The sequence below is a fragment of the Leptinotarsa decemlineata genome, unplaced genomic scaffold (assembly GCF_025532065.1).
Source record: "Leptinotarsa decemlineata unplaced genomic scaffold, Ldec_3_MD MMD2_P_RNA_scaffold_12, whole genome shotgun sequence".
In the NCBI taxonomy this organism is placed as follows: domain Eukaryota; kingdom Metazoa; phylum Arthropoda; class Insecta; order Coleoptera; family Chrysomelidae; genus Leptinotarsa; species Leptinotarsa decemlineata.
Genome location: NW_027412526.1, coordinates 3,451,032 through 3,472,850, shown reverse-complemented (window position 1 = coordinate 3,472,850; position 21,819 = coordinate 3,451,032). Strand labels below are relative to the sequence as shown.

The following is a 21,819-nucleotide window of genomic DNA, read 5'->3' as shown; positions in this document are numbered from 1 at the left end:
ACTGTATTTTTTAAATCAATAGATATCGACAGGTTTTTTTATGTTAATATTGTCATCGATATCTTCACAAATCTTCAAATATATACAAACTACAGAATTACTATTAAATTTATTACAACTATTTTACAAAATAAATAACCTATGAGTCGATTTACAGAAATGTTTGGCGGTGACTTTGGAAACACATCTATAAAGCAAGTATGCCCTGGAATTGGGAAAAATCTAATTTCTATAGTTCATTGTGAACGTATTCAGTTGTTACTCTCAGTTCTTCCAGATGGAAATCGTGACACTTTTCTGAGTACAATTTCTGAAAAAGAAAATAAACTGATTTTACATTTGCACATATATCTACCTGTCAATTTTTATTGAACTATTATTCCTATTTGCCGACTTCATCATCAATTAACAAATTCAACAGTGAATAATTATTCAAATAATCCCCCATACTTTGAAACTTTTTCCTAATCATCCAAAAGATCATGTCCGTTGAATGTTGGTCAAACGGGAAGATAATTTTCCAAGACAATTTAAGAACATTGAAGTAGTTTTCATGTCATAGCATAGAAGTAGCGAGTAAAATATATCAAACTCACCTTGCAATTCGTTTCCTGTACAATATCCGTGTATAAGGTCCAAAATGGCGTTTCTGATTCAGCGCTCAAGAACCATCCGGCCATCAGACTTGCCCCTCGATACAAGAGTTTTTTAAGGCCTGGTAAGCTTTCCAATTCATTTTGATTTTCTTCGTTGACTAGACACAAAACATACCTGCAATAATTTTTCCACACTGTATATTTCCATTACATTTCATGATTTCAATCGGGAAAAAATTTGCAGAACAGGATTATGAGTTGAAGGTATGATTTATCCCATGTAGAGTGTTACAAAGAGAACAGTACACCATGACAATATTTATTATTATTATATTATTTATTTCAATATTAACATTTGTTTACAAAAAGGATTTGAAGCTTCAATAACTTCTACTTATTATATGCGAGCGCTTTCGATAGCAGGCTGTACTATCATCTTCATGGCTCTACTCAAACTGAACGTTTTATCTTCTTGTTTGTTCTTTTATACGATTAGACAAATGTTTCACAACCCTAGAATATAATGTCAATATCTTCAATTACTACAAAATGGCGGAACTTTTAATAATAGCCTGAATATATTGGTATTTAACTACATAATATGAGGTAATAAGCTTGAGATCAGTTCAGAAGATGCTCGAAATGGTTGCCTTGAACTTCTTGACATATAAACAGCCTATCCGATATTTCACGCCGAACATTTTCGAACGCAGTAACGTCAATATCTCTACAAATATTTATTATTCTCTGCCGTATATCCAATATTGAAGCAGGTTCAGTTTCGTACACATTTTGCTTCAAATAGACTTGGACTAAAGAACAAGTCAGACAACTCCCAAGGTACAAAAAAAATGTGTTTGTCTTCAGGAAAATATTAAATGTTCCGCCATTTTGTAGTAGGTGAAGATATTGACTTCATATTCTAGGGTAGTGAAGCATTTGTCAGGAGCTTCTAAAAGATGTATCACAAGACCCCCCTTTCCATTTAATTTTTTTCCCAGATGACGTCCAGTCGCCATCTTGGAAGTTTAATCTGTCAATTTCACTTCAAAATGAAGTATTCATGCATTAGTTTCATTATCCCAAATTTCAATTTTTTTAATTGACCTGTTCAAAAAATAAAGGGGGGGCATTGAAGAACCGCACTGTACAACCATTGTTTTTATGTCTTATGGAAACAGTGAAAAATTAAAGTCTTACACAACAAAAACCTCACGTTCATTTCAAGTACACTTTCACAATAATATTTCTTATCTATTCAAGTTATATATAAATATCGAGGACTGTGTACTATCTGATACGTTTTTTTGAATTTATAACGATAAGAATGGTATAAACAAAAACTTTCTTCGGGTTGTTATGCAGTGAAAATCACCTCCAGAGAATTCCATTCTCCATGGAGTTGAAACCGTTTAATAATTTTTAGCAGACTCCCATTAAAGATATGGAATTCCGTTCTGGGGAGTATGTTCTGCAACTTACATCAATTATGTACTCGTGCTACTGAAAAACAGCGATACGTTATCTATTCCGAATGGAACAACAGGCCTTGTTGGCCTATATTCAGTACAATTAAAGTTTATTCCATTTCCACGTTGGAAACAGCTTGCTTGATAAACAAATACTCATTATCTGGTATCAACCCCAGGGTGGGGAATGAATAGTTCCAATTATTTCGATACTTCTCATTCCTCGCAACGCTATCATAATCCCCCGGAGCACAAGGCAACAGTAGTTTCTCATCAATACCGTAAAAGTGCCGTTGGGATGATAAATCACCCAAGAGGCCGCGTTATGTCGATGTTTATTGGCTGGACACGCTGTCAGCAAGCGCTTCAGGATCTCAGGAGCCACGTGGCAGGCTCTGCACCTGGTGTCAGGAGCCTCCAAACCCGTCACGCGACTTCAGTAGCTCAGGTGTTGAATACATCATCCTAGAAGACTATGATAAACACCTCAGCTCCCCACTTCAATCCTCCCAATCTGAAGAAATCCGAGGCCTTCAAGTTTTTTCGAGAAATACTTTATGTATTAGCTTTTCCTTGAGTTAGCGCAGTGCAGAAGTGATCTCTGCGGCATTGATGTGAGCCTTTTTGCTGAACGGGATCCAACTTGGTGACAGAGTTGTGATCACCTTCAGTTCAGTGTTCGAAAAACTAAACCAAGTTCATCAAACGCTCGGGCAGCTGCTTCGAAAACAAATGCTCCAATATCTTCCCTCTCATGGTCGCGGATCATGCAGAGATCAAAACTCTTTCTGTTATGGAAGGTATAACCATCGAAAGGACGATTTGGGATACAAGCTTCTATGGAGATGCATGATTTTCCGAGTCTTTACGATACAGCTCCTCCCGTGTCCATTCCACTACTCCAAAGGAGGCGAGTACATCCGGAAATGCTGGTATATTTGTATTAGCATCCTTGTTCTTCCCCGAGATTGTGCTGAGAATACCACTTGTGAGTGGCATTTATCCGCCCCGACGTAAGTATATGTCTCTTCGGCATCCAGATGGTGCACATCCTCTCCATAATCACCGCGTCGTCCTCTTTTGAGATGGACCGTTGAATATTTGTCTATCCCCAACTTCATACCGAACGCAGGTGTGTACCCTTCCACCATCCTTGAGGATTGATGGATATCCTTTCCTCCAGAGCCTAACCATTCAAGATCATCCATATAAAATAACTTTATACTTCAGGCTTTCGGGGGTCCCACAGTTATGCAGAAAAGAAGGGGACTAAGGCCATATGTTTGGGTGAAGTCAGAGTGGTATCAGTTGTTCATGTCATCTCACTTTTGGGGGTACCGCAGGGCATCATGCAAGATGAGCTCAAGTCATGGATCAAATGTCTTGCAGTAATTGATCGAGGCCATAGAGAGGTTACGCTCATACTGTATCGAGTCCTGCGTTACACATCTATCGATGAGCAGGTGATGGTGATAGTGAGATGCAGGAAAGAAGGAGATTTGAGGGATCGTCCTGAAATACTTTCCTTCCGCTGTTATAACTCTAGCGTGACCAGTTGTTGTGTACAACATGCACTCGACGAGTATGAGGGTTTGTGTAATTCTTAAATAATTCTCACCTTTCACATTGTGGGACTACTTTGGAGAAACGATATGCCCTATTGACCCTTGCCAAAGGTTCAATAATCTCCATGTTGATTGTGTCTGCTAATTTGTCTGCTAATTCTTTGGAGTTGCTAGAGTCGCGGACCGATCCATAGTTTTCTGCCAGACGTAACAGGTCCTGCAACAAAAACATAAAGTTTCGATGAAAGTGTTAGACTTTCGAAATTGGTAGATGGAAAAACAGAAAAAGTTAAAATAGTTCCTAACACGATTGCAGAATCATCCCAGCTTCAACCAGATAAATTCTCTCGAGAAAAATATCTGGTCGAGGCAGGAATCGAACCCGCGGTCTTCCGATCGTGAGTCGGGCACGCTGTCACCGCGGCCAATTCCATGTATGATTTAAATAATAATTTGACATACTTTAACGAAAAAACAATGTTGTGTTACAACATCAGTTGTCAAAGCATAGAGTGATGAATTCAAATTCGATGTGATGCTTGAGTTTGAGGAAAACCCACATACATCGAGTAGACAGGCATCCACTACATACATCGATAGTAAACATATTAGAAGAAAATAAAATGCATCCCTATAAAATGATACCTACTCAGGAGCTCATGGAAGACGATTTTGATGGAAGAACTTATTTTTGTGAGCAAATGACGGACATGTTGGATAACAATATCATCCTATTAGAAGACGTTATGTTTCCTGATGAGTGTACTTTGTCTCTTAACACGGTAATGCTTATCGTCAAAATTGCCGCTACTGGTCAACGGAAAATACTCACTGGATAAGAAAAGAACACAGATGTTATACCCTCGAAAGGTTAATGTTTGGACAGGGATTGTAGGAAACTATATCACTGGTCCCTTCTTCATTGAGGGCAACTTGAATGGCGATTATTATCTGGCACTACTTCAAAATTATGTCATTCCAAGTTGAGCAAATTTATATCCTGATCCAGGAAACCCTCAAGGTCCAGTGAATACGATATGGTTTCAGCAGGATGGACCACCACCACATTACCAAGTTGATTTCTGGCAATACCTCGACACAACATTTCCCAATCGGTGTATAAGGAGGCGAGGATCGATTGAATGGCCAGCGCGATCACCTGATTTTTCATCATTAGATTTATTTTTATGGGGATATGTGAAGAGCAATGTGTACAAAAATATACCTTCAGATTTGAATGACTTAAAAGAACGAATAACGCTTGTGATTAGGTCGGACATGCCTGATATGTTAAATAAGGTTAGAAGACAGTTTCATTTGAGATTAGGATGTTGCCAAGACGTTCGCAGTGAACATTTTGAACTTTTACTTCGTGAACATCCATAGCTATTTTTCGTATTCTACATTTCATTAAGTTTTGTACATTTTAGTCTTTGGGTGTATTTTATAGAATTTCGGTAACCACACGATTTTAATTTATTCTATCTCAATTGTTGCAATAAACAATAAAAAATTTTGAATAGAGAATCGGATCCTTCCGTTGACCAATGCCGGCTGCTGATGCTGATGAAGGAACTTCATCTGATAATAAAACGGAGAAAACTTTTGAAACAATCTATATTTTTGTCAATTGTGAGAAAGGGTTCCAAAGTCCCAGAACGCGATTTCTGCCAATATCTTCCGTAAATCACAAAACTCATCAACTTGTATAACGAGATAGTTTAAAAATACGTTAGTAGTTGTTTCAATTTGTAATACAGTGTGAATTGCGTGGCAACAAAACCTGCTTGGATTTCTTATTTCATTAAAGAACCGTTAAAGACTCATCCGTTTTCTTATTACTGTCATCAGTATGTATGTAATGTAATTATACTTGGTACAATAAGTTTATAGTCTGTGAGCCTGACTTACTGATACAGGATAGTAAATTAATCAAAGAATATAATGATAGCTATTCGCTTAGCACAAAAACTAATCCTATCATGCTTGAAAATTGCAATAGTCAATTGCAGAATAATGCTCTATTTCTCTAAGCCGACATAAAAACTTTAGTGTGTGTGAATGAAGACTTCAATTGCATTAATAAAAAAATCCGCTCCAAAAACTACATGTCGGGTTGGTTTGGATCTTATTCAACCAATCTACTACTACGTTTCTGTTAAATATAAATAATGATGCCGATATCAAAGGTAAATATACATCGTTTGCTGATGATACAACTTGAAGGATATCATATCTGATTTGTTAAAATTTAGTGCACTTCAAATTTTTTCTGTCTCAATACAATAGACCAACATCTTTATCTATATCTGTAGATTAGGGAGGGTGAGTGTTGGCCCACAGCACTTAGGCCACATGTGATCCATTGTACATCCTTCCGAGGAGTTGTCCTCCTAGGGAGGATGCCTGACTCTTTCATCTTCCTGTTCACACATCCTGCATGGAGGTGTGTTCACTAGCCCCATATTATGGAGGTGTTTTCTTAGTTGACAGTGGCCAGTCAGAAATCCTACTGTTGAGCGTAGATTTCTCCTGGTTTTCGTCATTATTTCTTCGACGCCAACTTCCCAGGGTCTCTCAGGGTGATTCTGGCAAGATTGCATCTTTTGATTTCATCACATCTCTTCAGGAATTGAGCATGGATGTAACGTTTGGCTAGTTCCGCCATTGTCGAAGTCATCAGGCCGTAGTGCCACTGGGTCCTGAAATTCTTAGTCCAGCTGCTTCCTTGGCTAAAGAGTCAACAATGTCAACAATTACCTTTACTCCTGTCGTATCCTTTGATCCACATCAGGATAATATTATAATCTACCGAGGCTCTGGCTAAATCTTGGTGGCACTCTAGTACTAGCCCTGAGGTAACACGTGGTCTGTTCAAGGCTAATAGGGCTTGTCTGCTATCAGTGCAGATTGTTATGCTTTTGCCAGATATTCCTTTCCTGGTTATTTTTTTTTGTGGCGATCGAGATACCAGCCAGTTCTGTTTAAACCACGCTGGCATTTTTTTCCATTCCCCACTTAATCTTTGGGCTTAGTGATCTGGGGTACACTCCACATCCTGAGCCTTTTTCAGTTTTTGAGCAGTGTGTATATATATACACATTGCGGAGTCAGATGTTACAAATGCAATACGCATATGCGTATTGCATCTGACACATCTGACTCCGTGTTCTCTTTTATTTGTATTTTGTAGGATTTATTAAAGACAAACCTGGTTTCAATCGCATCACTGGTTGACTACAGCAGAGGTTGCGCAGTAAGCGCTTCTCGCCATAGGCTTAGCCTCAATTGACCCATTCCTGCTTCTAGGTTTACACCAGCCGTAGATAATATGGCCATTAACGCAACCTCTTTAACGTACAGGTCCAGAGGGGTTTGACCAGTATTCAATTCTATTGCCGCAATTGGTGTTGTTCTCATGGCTCCTCTCATGTTTAAACAAGTCAATCGCCGTATTTGATATAATTTTTGGCTGGCCGTTGCTTGTAGAACTTTCGGTCTTATTATTGCAGTGTAGATCCAGGTGAAAGATCCCATGCGCGTCCCACTGTCCTCCCACATTGCTCATAAGCCGCATATGCTCTTTTTACTCTACTCTGTAGGTAAGAGTTCCATGTTAGCTTTCTGTCGAGGATAGTATCAAGGTATTTCACCTCTTCAGAGAAGTTTACTTTGCTTTTGAAAATTTCGTTTATATAGGTGAGTGGGAAAGTAGGGATTCAAATAACAGGGTGATAATTTAAAATACTTTTGAGTACATATGAGTACATATAATATACAATCGGTCGCTTCAAAATCACTTTACTAACTTTCTTCGAAAGCATCTGATAATTCCTCTTCCATATTCTCTGTTTCACTCTCACTGTCGTCATTTGAATCAATAATGAATTTATTTCCACCATTAATATAGAAGTGTCCAATCTACATATAGTATTTTTCTAATAAAACTATTATTTTAAACCTTTTCTGCCAGTTTTTTTTTCCAATTCTGAAGAATTTTGTCACAGCAGCTCACGTTATGGCTGGAAGTGTTCAATTTGTTATGTTTAAAAAAATCTGTTTAAAATCTTTTTTTCCGTTAATCAGCTGTCGCTCCCATACGAACGACAACCCTCAGAAGTTGAGAATCTTGTGTGAGCTAAGGACTAACGAGGTCTTGGCTTTTAACGTGTGATTCCTAACACGTTCTTCCTTATGATTTCAGTTGTAGGAATCTCATTGCTTTTGTAACAGTCGTTTATTGGTTTTTTCAATAATTTCTTATATAATCAGAAATTATTATTGAATAGTTAGCTCCCTAAATATATTATTAAAAGGGGGTGTTGGAAGGTAGGTTGCATTATATCGTTTACTTGAACTATACCTGCACATTGTACATTAGCATATGAGACATAATCATATCACAATGAAAACAAATTGTATAATGAACTACCATTGAAAATTAAAAAAAAATCCTGAAAAACTCAAATTTAAAGCTATCGCGAAAAAACTTCTGGTGGATCAATATTATTATGGTATTCTTGGATGCTTAATTATTCCAGTGTAATCTCCTCCTGAGGTTTTCACAAGGATTTCCTGTAAATGTTTCATTCAATCTGTTGAACCTGTTCAAACTCCATATGTGACTTGTATACAATCTATTTCATTATATTACTCATTAATTGTATTTTTATTTACCTACAACTATATTATGACGTGTAATATGTACTATCCGTACCTGAAATGGTTAATAAATTCTATTCTAAACAAAGATGGTCAAGTCCACGGACTAAAAAATTGGTGACTCACCTGGATGTAAGCAACAGCGGGTTCAACGTACTCCTTGGAGTCGATGTCGATTTCGAAGTACTTTTTGGCAACGTGATTCGAGAAGGCGGTGATGGTTTGAACTGGCCTTGCAGGGTCAAACATGGCTGCTTTGGGGAAGCCCTGCATCTTCAAGTAGCTGTTCAAGAATAATTGACCGCTGGAGAAATATCTGGAAGTCGAGAAGTTAGTGAATAAAAACTGTATTGAGAGATTTGAATTATACAGGGGCGGTAGAAAGTGACTATAATGTGGGGATTTATTTTTTCATGAGTTGACATAAGCTTTCTTGTATTTTTAGATTCTGTAGAAAACAACAACGGTGATCATTGTATCAACTTATTTCAAAAGTTTTGCCCGTTTTGAAGTCATGTCTTTTGTAGCTCTCAATAAATAATGCTGGCATCTTTTTGGCAACACTGTTTTCGACAGATCACGCGTGAATCGTGTCTTGTGTCATTGTCAAACTCGTTCAGTTTGGTCTATAATTAAACCATGAATCGACTTACGAATGAACAACGCTTGCAAATTATTGAATTTCATTATCAAAATTCATGCGCGGTGAAGAAAGTGCATCTTGCATTTCTTCCAATTTATGGGCAGTTTCGTCGGCCTACTGAGGAAGCTATTCAAAAGCTTGTGACTAAATTTTGAACCCAGTTTACATCATTGGACATTAAACCACTAACACGCATACGTAGAGCGAGAACCGAAGAAAATATTGCGGCTGTATCCGCCAGTGCTCGTGTGATGACCGTGAAATGTCGATTCGTCGCCGTTCGCAGCAACTGGGCCTCTGTTACTCTACTACGTGGAAAATTTTGCGAACATTAAATTATATTGATCGTTCTATCGATTCCAATTAAGGTTTCATGAATTTTTTCAAATTTTTTGTGTTGTTTCGAAAATCAAATCCTATATTTCTTAAAACATTGTTCATTATTGTGATTTGAGGCTACAGAAACACATGACATCAAAACAGCCAGAACTTTTGAAACAATCCAATACCTTTATATCAAATGAATCGTTTCAGTTTCCTGAAATGGTATCTGTGGTTTATCGTTCAGTCTTAGTTACAGAACATCATATCTGATTCATTCGCAACAATTTCAAAATCAAGCTGCAATTCTCAGAGGATATTTATCTATCAAATTAGCACTTTCAGTGGAAGATCCAAAAAGCAAATACGGAACCAGATAATGTTTATCATTATCACCATCATGGAGTCAACGACATGCAAGAGAGGTTTTGATACTTGAACTCTTTCTCAGTAATGCAATCTTGATTTGACAGTGTAATTTTCAGAAAACGTTTTGTAACATACAGAAAATGAAAAGTAGGACAATGGGTCGTCAACTCATTCTTTTTGTAATCTATTTCCTGGAATTCTCTAATGACAGTCGCTAATATTTTCAGCTAATCGTTCCATTTACATATTTCTGATACCACATTTTTCAACAATTTTCAATGACAAAAACGATAATAATATTTTTCGAAGATATCAAGAAATTATGTATTTTTTGAGGTTGAAAGAAAATTCATTTGTAGCATTTTTACGAAGAAACTAGTTTTGTTTTTTTGTCTAATTCCACGTCCTACAGTTTGGGAAAATCAAAGACTTTATGGAGATATAGAAATGATAACTTCAGTTCTCTAAAATGCAATATTGAAAAAAAAGTTCCATTCGACAGTAACTTGTATTACATTTCATATCAATGTATGAGACACAATTCCGTTTCAATCTGTCACAATAAAGAACTTCCTAGAAATGTAAAAAAGGACGACTTCCCAATGAATGTATCAAGCTATGAATAAAATATTTTATCGTTTCAGAAACAAAAATCTGTTTCTATCTGTGAAATTTGGTGATAGGTTGTTTTCCCGTTGATAACTGATTCGTCGAAATGCTTTTTGATTGTACGCAGTATATTAAAGAAATGCGAATACTCGTATTACTCTGCTGTTTCATCATTTTCAAACAGAGGCGACACACACTGTCTTCCGACAGTCCAAGTCTTTTCATATGGTGATTCAAATGACAGTGACCTGTAAGCAGGACTGTTAAACATCGTAGTTCATCCCTACTGTAGTCCAACAACTTTGGATTCAAGCTTCGAAGGGTGAATGAACGCCTTGGAGTGAACCAATCCTGGAAGATTCTGCCAGAAGTTCATGAATCTTCTTGTGATCCAGGTGTTCAATCTTTGTTTGGCAAAGCCTAAAGTGATATCAATGACAGGAGTGAGCCAATCCTGGATGATCCTACCAGAAGTCCATAAATCTTCTTGTCACCCAGGTGTTCAATCTTTGTTTATTGTTCTTAACATTTATCCAAGATTCATTGATTCGACGAGTGGTTTCAAACGCCAGTAATGGCATCTTCTAATTCTTTACCAAGAACTATACAAAAAAGAACAAGCAAATTTCATGGTGGTAGTGGACGGACGTGTCGATAAAGGCTTCTTTTTATGTTGTAATTGGCCATTGTGCAAAGTTGACAATATGTGTAAATTCAGATAAAATATGAAATGAGTGCACCCTTTATTCACGCCGGTTTCCAAGCCGGAGTGGTTTGGATAACCACGTGAAGGGGGCACGCTTGCTTGAAAATCCAAAGTCTCCCGAGGAGTATGCGACAGTAAAAAATAATGTGTTGAAGCCATTGAAAGAAAAAGAGATAGTGATAATAATATAATAATAATATTTATTCAGTTGGATCATCTTTTAGATGACATTGAGTATGTCAAAGCGTGTACAAATACAAAATAAAAAAAAATACAAACTCCGTGCACTTAGAGGCACAATATACAATTTACATAGATAATATAATATAATATAATATATAATAGTCAAAACCTAAAATAATCTGCTATTCATGCAGAAATATCGTTATTAAAATCTTCCTAAAATGTTACACATGTACATAAGTTATCATGCATGTTATATTAGAAACCACATAACATGCATATATTCTTTGAGAGGATAATAGGATTTATCTAGGAGTAACTCTTTGATTTGATAGTTATACTGTTTTACAGTCAGATTTTTTATTGTACTTGGAAGTTTATTGTACAATTCAATGGACATAAGCCTGGGGCATGATTCAGATGCAACTAATCTGTGTGTTTGCACTTCCAACTGTAGGGAATTTCTAGTTTTATAATTCTTATGGCCATTAAGAGTGGGAAAACTGGTTATGTGCGATTTTACATATTTAAATATCTCATAAATGTATATACTTGTAAAAGTTAATATTTTGAGATTTGCAAGATGAGTTTGCAACTTCTAGTAACTCTTGCTATATATCTTATGGTTCTTTTTTGAATTTTGAGTATTCTGGAACAATCACTAGATGCTCCCCAAGCTATAATACCATAGGAAATGTTACAATGAAGGTATGCATGGTAGGTATGCATGGAGTGGTTCTTGATCGATTGAAATGTAAAAGCACATTTTTTCTTTCATTTAACAGAGAACCACTTTGGGTTCTTTTCATTTTATCAGATGCTTTATTAACTGTGGCTTTAATATTTTCCTGAGTTATCAATAAAGATGTATAATCAGCATACATAACGAACTGATCACTATAAAAATCATTAACATATATTATATATAAGAGTGGACCTAATATAGAACCCTGAAGAACTCCGAGGTAAAAATTTTTAGATTCTGATTTATTTCTGCTAACCTCTACATAGTAGTATCTACCCTCTAAGTAACTTACAAACTATTTGTGGATTATTCTCTCGATTCCATACATTTCAAGCTTTATTAGGAGAATTTTGTGATCTACCAGATCAAATGCCTTACTTAAGTCTATGAAAATAGTGATAAATTTAATGAGCTACAGAAAGTTATATTTGCAAGTCTATATTTTCGTACCAGTGATTTATTTTTGTTGCTGAAATACAATAGATCATCAAAATGAAATTTTATGATGAAACTAAAACTTCGTTATTGTGGTGATTTCAAAGTACCTATTCGTGGATATTGTTTATGCGTTTTTGATGACCCATGAAAATTGTCATTACTTCAAGGTAGGTAAATGGGGAGAGAACCATTGTTTAAAATACTATTAAGATAAGGACAGTAATGTTTAGATGGAACTATCCAAAGACATACCGGATGACAAGTATCAAAGTTACATTGGATGAGAGATTACCGAGAAAAAGTAGCCTGAAATCATACATTTCAAAACTAAAGAAATCGGTATGACCTAGATAAATTATTTTAAATTTGAAATCGCTAATATTCACAGTGACAACAACTATTTCCTCATGGAATTCCTCAAAGATCTCTCTTGAGTCTGATATTATTTAATGTTCACCCATTATGTTTTGTATGCAAATTTAAGGAAAAAATCAGTCTTTTGTGCAGATGATACTGTGATTTTATATCATCCTAGCTGTATAGAAACAAATTTCAAAATTATCATGAACTGGTTATCAGTAATTCAATGACAATAAATTTTAAAAACCAAGTATCTGATTTTTCAGTTCGCCATCAAAGATCTCCATCATCAGGTCTTCTTAGATTGAGTGGGAGTACCGGAAACCTAATGGATGTATTAGACGCTTGGACTCTTGATTGAGACACTTGGACTCTTGAATCAATCAGGCAGAAATGCAAAATTTTCTGATAATCCGATTTGGGGAAAATATCTCAGAGAATTGGGTGCAGAATTGGCAGAACAATACAGTTTTGTGAATTAATGTCTGAACATTTGATTGTAAACAGTGTATTCACTTTTTTCAAACAGAAATGTCAAACTTCTCAGAAAATTAATCTCTGGGCAGAAATATTGGGAAACCATATTGTTGGTCCCATGTATCTAGAAGAAAATCTGACAGGTGAAGATTCTCGAAACCTTCTTTTTCAAAATCTCAATAACCCATGGATTCAAGAAACTTTAGACAACAATCAAGAAGAAATAGAAAATCCAGTAGGGTAGTGCGCCATCATATTAAGGGATTGATTGGATCACAAACTCATGGTAGGCGCGGTCCGTTGGAATGGACTTCTCGTTCACAGGATTTGACTCCTCTCGATTTTTTCCTTTGGGGCTCTAATGAATCGAAGGTTTATGTTACGCCACCTGGGACAGTATGGAAACTTAGGAGACAGAATTACCGATACCGGTGTTAGCATTACCTCAAAAACATTTCAAAATGTTAGAAACGATATCGAAAATAGACTGTTTCACTGTGAGGTGGTTCAAGGTTTGTACAAATGTTCTGTCAAGTATAAAATAAATAATAACGAGGTTAAAATAAAATGCTCTCGTTTTATGCCCTAGAAATTAACACCTATTTATTGCAAACAACTCATTTCTCCTTTCAATGAACATTTATTCAAAAAATCTGACATAGTGTGGCAGACTAACGGAATTCCTATACTCAAATTCTAACATCGATTACTCCGCAACCAGCTATCGAAATTCAAAGTAGTTGGGGTCATTGTAATGATATTTGAAATGCCTTTTATATTGTAACAAATCTAAAGCCGCCCCTGACCGACTCAGCGAATAAATACATTACATCATCGCGAATGCAACCGCAGGTAAAACTTTAGTCGAGTAGCGAACCGACTACAGATTTCTAGAAGGGACCGTTACTTTATATAAGGCCGGCTTCCCGACCCAAGAGGGCAGTTCAGAAAGTACTCGAATTTAAGCGTTAGTTGCTAAGTGTTGTAATGAATAAATTAGTCTGTGATTAGTGAAATATTGTTGGAAATAAATTTGCCCATCCTGTTCAACCAGGAAGCCTTTACCGTCGCTGACGTTCTGGCAAAAGAAAGGATATGTCGATTCGCTGCCCCATGGAGTTGCATTCGGACCAGGGCAGAAATTTCGAGTCCATCCTGATCCAAGATATGTGTAAACTGTTGGACATTCGAAAGACCAGAACCACAGCCTTACATCCACAGTCCGATGGAATGGTGGAACGAATGAATAAGACCATAAACCGCCACTTGTCCAAGATAGTCTCTGACCATCAAGGACTAGTACCTCCACCTGTTCCTGTTGTCAACCGGCCCAACCCCTGCCAGTATTATAATGAGCCGAGAGCTGCGGCTTCCTTGCAATCTGAAATTTGGGACGCCGCCAGAAAAAGACTATGTCAGCAAGCTTCGGTAGAGAGGACGACATCCATGAACGAGTCAGTCTGAACATCCGAAGTGCTAGCGATAGGATGAAGAAGGCCAATGACATCAAGGTGAATGCTGGAGGATTCGAAACCGGTGACTTAGTTTGGCTGTACAACCCTAAGTGCCGCCGTGGTTTATCACCTAAGTTGCGGAACTCGTGGGAAGGTCCGTACATAATCATGAAAAAGATAAATGACCTCGTCTACCGAATCCATAAGCCACCTCGAGGAAAGCCTAGGGTCGACCATTTGATTGGCTCCTTACGCTGGAAATCACGACCAAGTTCGCGCCCTCAGACCACCAGAGGATGAAATGACGTTCCAGAAGTTTATGTCTTTATATTCGAACGGACAGAGGATCGTACATGGGCTAACTCAAGAAGAGCCACGAGTCCTTTTCAAGGACCAGTTGATAACGCACTAGCTCACTGCGTGACAGAGGATTTCCAAATGTTCAGGAGTATCGCTGTGGTATTCAACAAGAATTTCGGTCAGCTCCAAACATTACGAGAACAGAATCCAGATGTCGGAGGAGTGATACAGTTGAAGAAGGGTCAGAGAAACATTTTCTACTTGGTGACCAAAAAGCATTCTCGAGACAAACCGTCCTTTGAAGATGTTTGGAGGAGTCTCATCAGACTGAGGGACACTATGCTGGACCAGAATCCTGTGGACTTGGCAATCCCGAAATTAACCTCTGGGCTCGGCTGGATTGGAGAATTGTAAAAGGCATGTTGGAAATGGAGAGTCCTGCAGGTATCGACACACGCCAAGGATGACATTTCGGGGCGAAACGTCTTTAAAAAGGGGGCAATGTAACGAATCTGAAGCCGGCCCTGGCCGATATGCCGGCCGACTCAGCGAATAAACACATGACATTACCGCGAAAGAATGCAACCGCCGGTAAAACTCTAGCCGAGTATCGAACTTACTACAGCTTTCTAGAAAGAACCGTTACATTATATAAGCCCGCCTTCCCGACCCAAGAGGGCAGTTCAGAAAGTGAATTGAGCGGCTAAACAAGTAATTCCAATAGTGGAAATGAATCAAGCGTTAGTTGCTGAGTGTGGTAATAAATAAATTAGTCTGTGATCAGTGAAATATTGTTGGAAATAAATTTGTCTGACCTGGCCAACCAGGAAGCCTTCACCGTCGCTGACGTCCTGGTAAAGGAAAGGATATGTCGATTCAGTGTCCCAGTGTTGTAAAAAATGAATTAGTCTGCGATTAGTGAAATATTGTTGGAAAGAAAATTGTTTGAGACAGTTAATTCTTTGATTTGTTACAATATGAAATGTTACAAGACCTCCTTTCCCTTCAAAAAAAAAGTTGACAGCACTCTCTTGGCGACAAGTGGTGTCAGATATTTGGCTCTTTCATCAAATATTACTTTTGATACCTTGGCCGCACTGTGTAATATATGATATATGGAATTCATTGAATATTCTTTTGTTCTGGTGTGAAAAAAGTGTTTATAATCAGATGCCAGAGTGTACTCACGCTTTATAAACCTTGGGATCAGAAGCGTAATGCAGAAACTCCGCCACCCTGTCCGTGATCATCCGAATCCAGTGCCTTCTGAACGAATGATTCTCCATCATCTCCCCGAACTTCTGGTAGCTGAACTTCCCCTCCTCGTCCGTGAAAACCTTGAAGGTCTTCTCCGCCCCAAGGGCACTAATCACGTACTTCCCCATCTCCGAGTGGATGAACAGATCGAACATGATGTGCGCCTTTTCTAGAAGAGGAGGCAGAGCCCAAGAGTGCTCTTCGTGGCGTTTCGCCCTCTTGTGAGCCTCTGGCCCTGAAAAGGCGCTGATGGTCTGCATGATCAGCGGTAGATAGTCCAAGAAATTCCCTTCTCCCGACTTGCCTGTCCCTTTGCCCAGGAAATTGCTCGCCATCGACACCAAGCTGCCTAAATCGAACTCCGGGGCGGATTTGCCTTTGCTCTTCTGGCCGGATTTCTTGGAGGCCTTCGCCTTTTTGGGTTTGTCCTGCGTCTGGGCGAACATGTTCACCAGAGATCCTATCATGGCAGGGTCTATTCCTCCTTGGCCTTCCTGGCCGCCCAATAGGGAGCCTAAGCCTTGGAGTAGGGCTCCCCCGCCATCTGCTCCTCTTCCTCCTGCTGCTCCTTGGAAGGCTCCCATTAGGGCGCCCAGGCCTTGGAGCAGGTTTGCAGCGTTGTCTTCTGGAAAGAACAAGCTTATGTTACGAAGCCTGGTGACTACTGAATCATCAAACTGAAAATATTTCTGTGGAGGAAGTCAAAGATTTTTATGGACCTTTCTAAGGGTGGTCAATTTCGATAACCTGAACAAAATGAAAATTTTAATGGAGAACTTTACATGAAGATGTAAAAAGAGCAAATATCCAACTAACCCCTAAAATTACTGTGTATATTCGAAATAGTTTTAAAAAAAAGAACAATTTGCTGTTTATCAGTAACTTGCAGTTGATAATTTCACCTATCATGAAGAAAGATTTTTGTAGATACATTTCAATGTTTCGTAGGAATAAATCTACCACCATCTACAGAATGGTAAAATCTGCTTGATTTTCAAATTCTTCGACAAATCCCAAACAAGATTTGACCATTCAAACCAAATCATTTTTTATTCATCGTCCATTCGTTCTTCTGGCAAAGTTGTCAATTACCATGAAAGCTCATTTCGAATATTTCAAGTCTCATCTGAGTAGGAGGTCTCACTGTGTACATGGAAGTCATTTTTGGTTGAATTTTACGAGTTTCAACTTCCATTGTCTGATATGATTCAAATATGATTTGAAATCTCTGAAAGAACAAATTAGACAACACATATGCAGCTTCTTCGAACTTTCTCTTAAACCAGTGTTCCTGCCTGTGGATGATCTCAGATTGAGACCACTTGATGTTATGTTGATGAGTCCAAACATGCTCTGCTATCCCCAATTTGCTGGTTTCTACTCGCTGTGTGTTTCTCTTGTGCTCGTCAATGCGGACTTTCAATGCGGCAATACAGGATTTGCCACAGTCACAGGGTATCCAGTAAATGCAATCCTTGGAATCGCAGTCCGTGGTTGGTGACCTGATTTCCAGGACTGGCTCACTCCAATATACGTCTAAGAATGACTTTACCCTTATGTGTAAAAACGTTGGGAAGAGAGTGTTTCGAATTTCCGTTACAATATATTCATTATTTCGAAATTGTGTTTGCAGTGATTTCATGAGAGACCACCTGAGGGGCTTTTTAAGCATTGATTTTGATCTTGACTAGCACTACTAGTGCTAGAACACTTGAGAATGGTGTAAAAACCGAAACCTTGGTGGTATTAATATCAGTACATTGAGTAAGTGGAAATTAGACAAAGTATTTTATTCCTATACCTAACTGACTTCTGAGGGTTGCTCGCAGAGCAGTATCTGGTTATCAGTTGAACGATATTTTATGAATGAACGAAAAACCGAAGATTACAATAACATTGGGTTTGATAAGTATCATATACTTGAAATAATTGAAATTTTGAAAACTTCTACTCACAAACGTTTTCACTTATACTTATTTTTGACACAAAACATCTATCGGTTATGATTTCTTTTCATTTATATAAATCAATAGTGAATATTCCAAAGCCTCCGAAGGAACATAGAAAGTTTCAGTACCCACCTCCATCATCATTCGATTTCTTCTGATTGTCACCCACTAAAGACCCCAATCCTTGCAGAAGCTGACCAGCATTCGCTTTTCCAACATTAGAAAGCACATCACCGATCAAATTAGCGCCTTCGCCTTCCAGAAAATTCTGGAACATCGCTCCGAGATTTTCAACGTTCGGTTTTTTCAACACTTCCGATACTGCGTCTGCGTACGGATTGGACTCATCTTCCTTGATTTTGTTGTTTTTTGTGTCCTGCAACGACTGGCCAATGCAGTTCACGATGACTAGAACGAGAAAGAATTTGCTGGCCATTTGGTACCTGAAAAATCAAGAAAAATTAGATTTTTTTCTGAGGACAAGAGCACATCTTTTGAAACGATTGGAATTCTTATAATTGCAAGTGATTACTCTTTGAAAACAAAATTGATAAACCAGAAAACTAGCGAATGTATAGCATATACAGAGTCAATCCGAACTGCTAAAAGACTAATGGCATTACTCTTTACTACTAAAAGAAAAAAATCCGTGTAGGTATACAGAGTGTTTCAAATTCGATCCTCTCCTATGAGAGATAAGAAGATGGTTAAATTGGGGCAAAGTTGCGCATTTACCTGACTAATAATATGCTGTCGAGAAAGTTATGAAATTCCGGAGATATCCGGAAAAAAACAGAAATTTCGGAAAATGGTTTTTATTTTTTCTGGCTTCATTTTTCGAAGAATTCGAAAATAAATTGCACTTTCATATTGCCACTTTTTCCCTGCCACATAATTGTGTTTTCAGATTTGCTATCTGACGTTCTTCATCAACTTTATTTTTTCTCATGGGCGATACATTTGATTCTTTCTGTTTTGAGTAGAACCAGATTCTACCTTTACGATGATGTATCATAAGTTATCATTCTTTTTCGAATGATTGGAGGTATTAAAAAAATATTTCTTCATTTGACTTTCAATTTGCGACACTCAATATTTTGTTATTGTACAAGTCATTGAATTTTTGGCGATAAATTGCTTTCACGAATGAAAAAAAAAGAGATTTGATACAAATTTATTACAAATACAATAGAAACAGTGTAAGGACATCGGAAATGTATTTAAAATTGTATCCTGAAATACGACAACTACATCGTTCACGTATAGTCATTGGGCATACTTGAAGACTGGCTATAAATCAAATCATCTAAGAGAACAATTCGTTCAAGCCAGTCTCAACACTCCACACAGTAGGTTAATGGACTGACACCTATCAGAAAACAACTACTCCCCTGGCTAATACCAAGTTATTGGATCAAAATCTCACCGAGTTTGGAGCGTTTGAAAAGCCAATGAATCAAAATTTGATGAATGAGGTGTGTGTGAGGTAAATTAGACATTGTGTCCTTTTCAATGAAAATAGAACTTTGAACAAATAACAATAATTAACTAAAATGTAAAGACAGAAGTAAATCATAGCAAATGCTCAAAATGCTGACCGTGTTCATTATAAAACAACTGTGCCCTTCTTCGAATAGTATTCACTGTACTTCCTCAATATTTTGATATTCCCTGTACCCCATAAGAAAATATCCATAACACTCAAGTCTGGAGATCTTGCTGGCCACCTCACCGGTCCATTATGCTCTATCCATTTATCACCAAATCTTTCAGTCAAGTATTTAGATACCCGTCTGGTAGTGTGCGGTGGAGCATCATCATGTTGAAACCAGATGTTGGTATAGTTAGCCAAAGGTAGATCATCCAAATAGTCTTGGAAAATCGACATTGAAAACTGGTGATAGGTTTCTCCATTCAGAATTTCGTCAAATGAATGAAGTATTTTAGATTGCAACTGTTGATCTAAGATTGGCCTACAAACCTTTGCTTCTGAAATAATCTACACTAAGAAACTGTCCACGAATTTCCCACTAGTCCAGAATTCGGAAAACTCGCACTCACATAATCACCAACGAACCGCTTGGACTTGGTAGACTTTCCAAGTACTCGTTGTCGCTGACGTGAACGTGGACGCGGAGTAACCACCTGTAACGGTACCTCTGAACGGTGCTGGAACCACACTACCTTCCTCGCGAGCGAGACACCTGACTTACTGGGCTTATTACCGGTGTGAACTTGGCAGCTAAAAGGTAGCAGCCAAAATCCCGAAAACACCCGAGCGCACATAGACGTACGTCGAAAAATTATTACTGAGAAATAAACATTAAAAAGATGAAAAATGATTAGAAGCTCTATTATTATCGCTGAACGAACACCTCGGGCAACTCTTTCGAATGTGCCTACTAAAAAAGCAGATTGAAAAAAAATTATAAATAGGGGATGAGTACATTTGTAAGAAACTATCTATCACTGAAAACATGTTTTGTTATCAGACGTAGTAGATGAGACCAGCAGTTAGAAGGGCTCAAATAGTGAAATAATTGAAGGGGGTCACATGGAGACATACCTATAAAAAGTAATCGAAACTCCTAGAAGAAAAAAGCCTGTCAAATGGGGATAAAATTCAAAACTGAATCGAAAGTCATAAAAAAAAAATCCTTTCACCATAATTTTATGTTAGAAAAATCGATTTTGAAAATGATATTATACTGTGAGAAGCAAAACCGCCCAGGGATACAAATACAAAAATAATTTGAAACTCATGGAAGAAAATATCCTGTCAAAATAATTTCATATTGAAAAAATCGGATTCAATCATAATAACAATCTGTGGAAATCACAACATGAGACCGCCCGTCGAAGGGGGTCAAATGGGGTTATGAATACAAAAATAAATCGAAACTCATAGAAGGAAAAATCCTGTCACAACAATTTCATGCTGGAAAAATCGATTCCTATCAAAATAACAATCTGTGGGAATCATAACATGAGACCGCCCGTCGAAGGGGGTCAAATGGGGTTATGAATACAAAAATAAATCGAAACTCATAGAAGGAAAAATCCTGTCACAACAATTTCATGCTGAAAAAATCCAATTCGATCATAATAACAATCTGTGGAAATCACAACATGAGACCGCCCATCGAAGGGGGTCAAATGGGGTTCTGAATACAAAAATAAATCGAAACTCATAGAAGGAAAAATCCTGTCACAACAATTTCATGCTGGAAAAATCGATTCCTATCAAAATAACAATCTGTGGGAATCATAACATGAGACCGCCCGTCGAAGGGGTCAAATGGGGTTATGAATACAAAAATAAATCGAAACTCATTAAAGGAAAAATCCTGTCACAACAATTTCATGCTGGAAAAATCGATTCCTATCAAAATAACAATCTGTGAAAATCACAACATGAGACCGCCCGTCGAAGGGGGTCTAATGGGGTTATGAATACAAAAATAAATCGAAACTCATAGAAGGAAAAATCCTGTCACAACAATTTCATGCTGGAAAAATCCAATTCGATCATAATAACAATCTGTGAAAATCACAACATGAGACGCGCCCGTCGAAGGGGTCAAATGGGGTTATGAATACAAAAATAAATCGAAACTCATAGAAGGAAAAATCCTGTCACAACAATTTCATGCTGGCAAAATCGATTCCTATCAAAATAACAATCTGTGGAAATCATAACATAAGACCGCCCGTCG

General features: G+C 37.7%; 1 protein-coding gene across 1 annotated transcript; it reads right to left on the bottom strand.

Moving 5' to 3' along the window:
* Nucleotides 1-90: 90 nt before the first annotated feature.
* Nucleotides 91-20,313, bottom strand: LOC111504049 (uncharacterized). Its single transcript, XM_074171890.1, has 7 exons — nucleotides 20,085-20,313; nucleotides 18,236-18,546; nucleotides 16,086-16,779; nucleotides 8,419-8,608; nucleotides 3,684-3,847; nucleotides 597-771; nucleotides 91-310 (listed from the first exon to the last, which is right to left on the bottom strand). Exons 2-7 carry the CDS (start codon nucleotides 18,537-18,539, stop codon nucleotides 230-232), a joined length of 1,608 nt encoding a protein of 535 aa, XP_074027991.1. The 5' UTR covers nucleotides 18,540-18,546; nucleotides 20,085-20,313; the 3' UTR covers nucleotides 91-229.
* Between the last annotated feature and the right edge of the window lie 1,506 nt (nucleotides 20,314-21,819).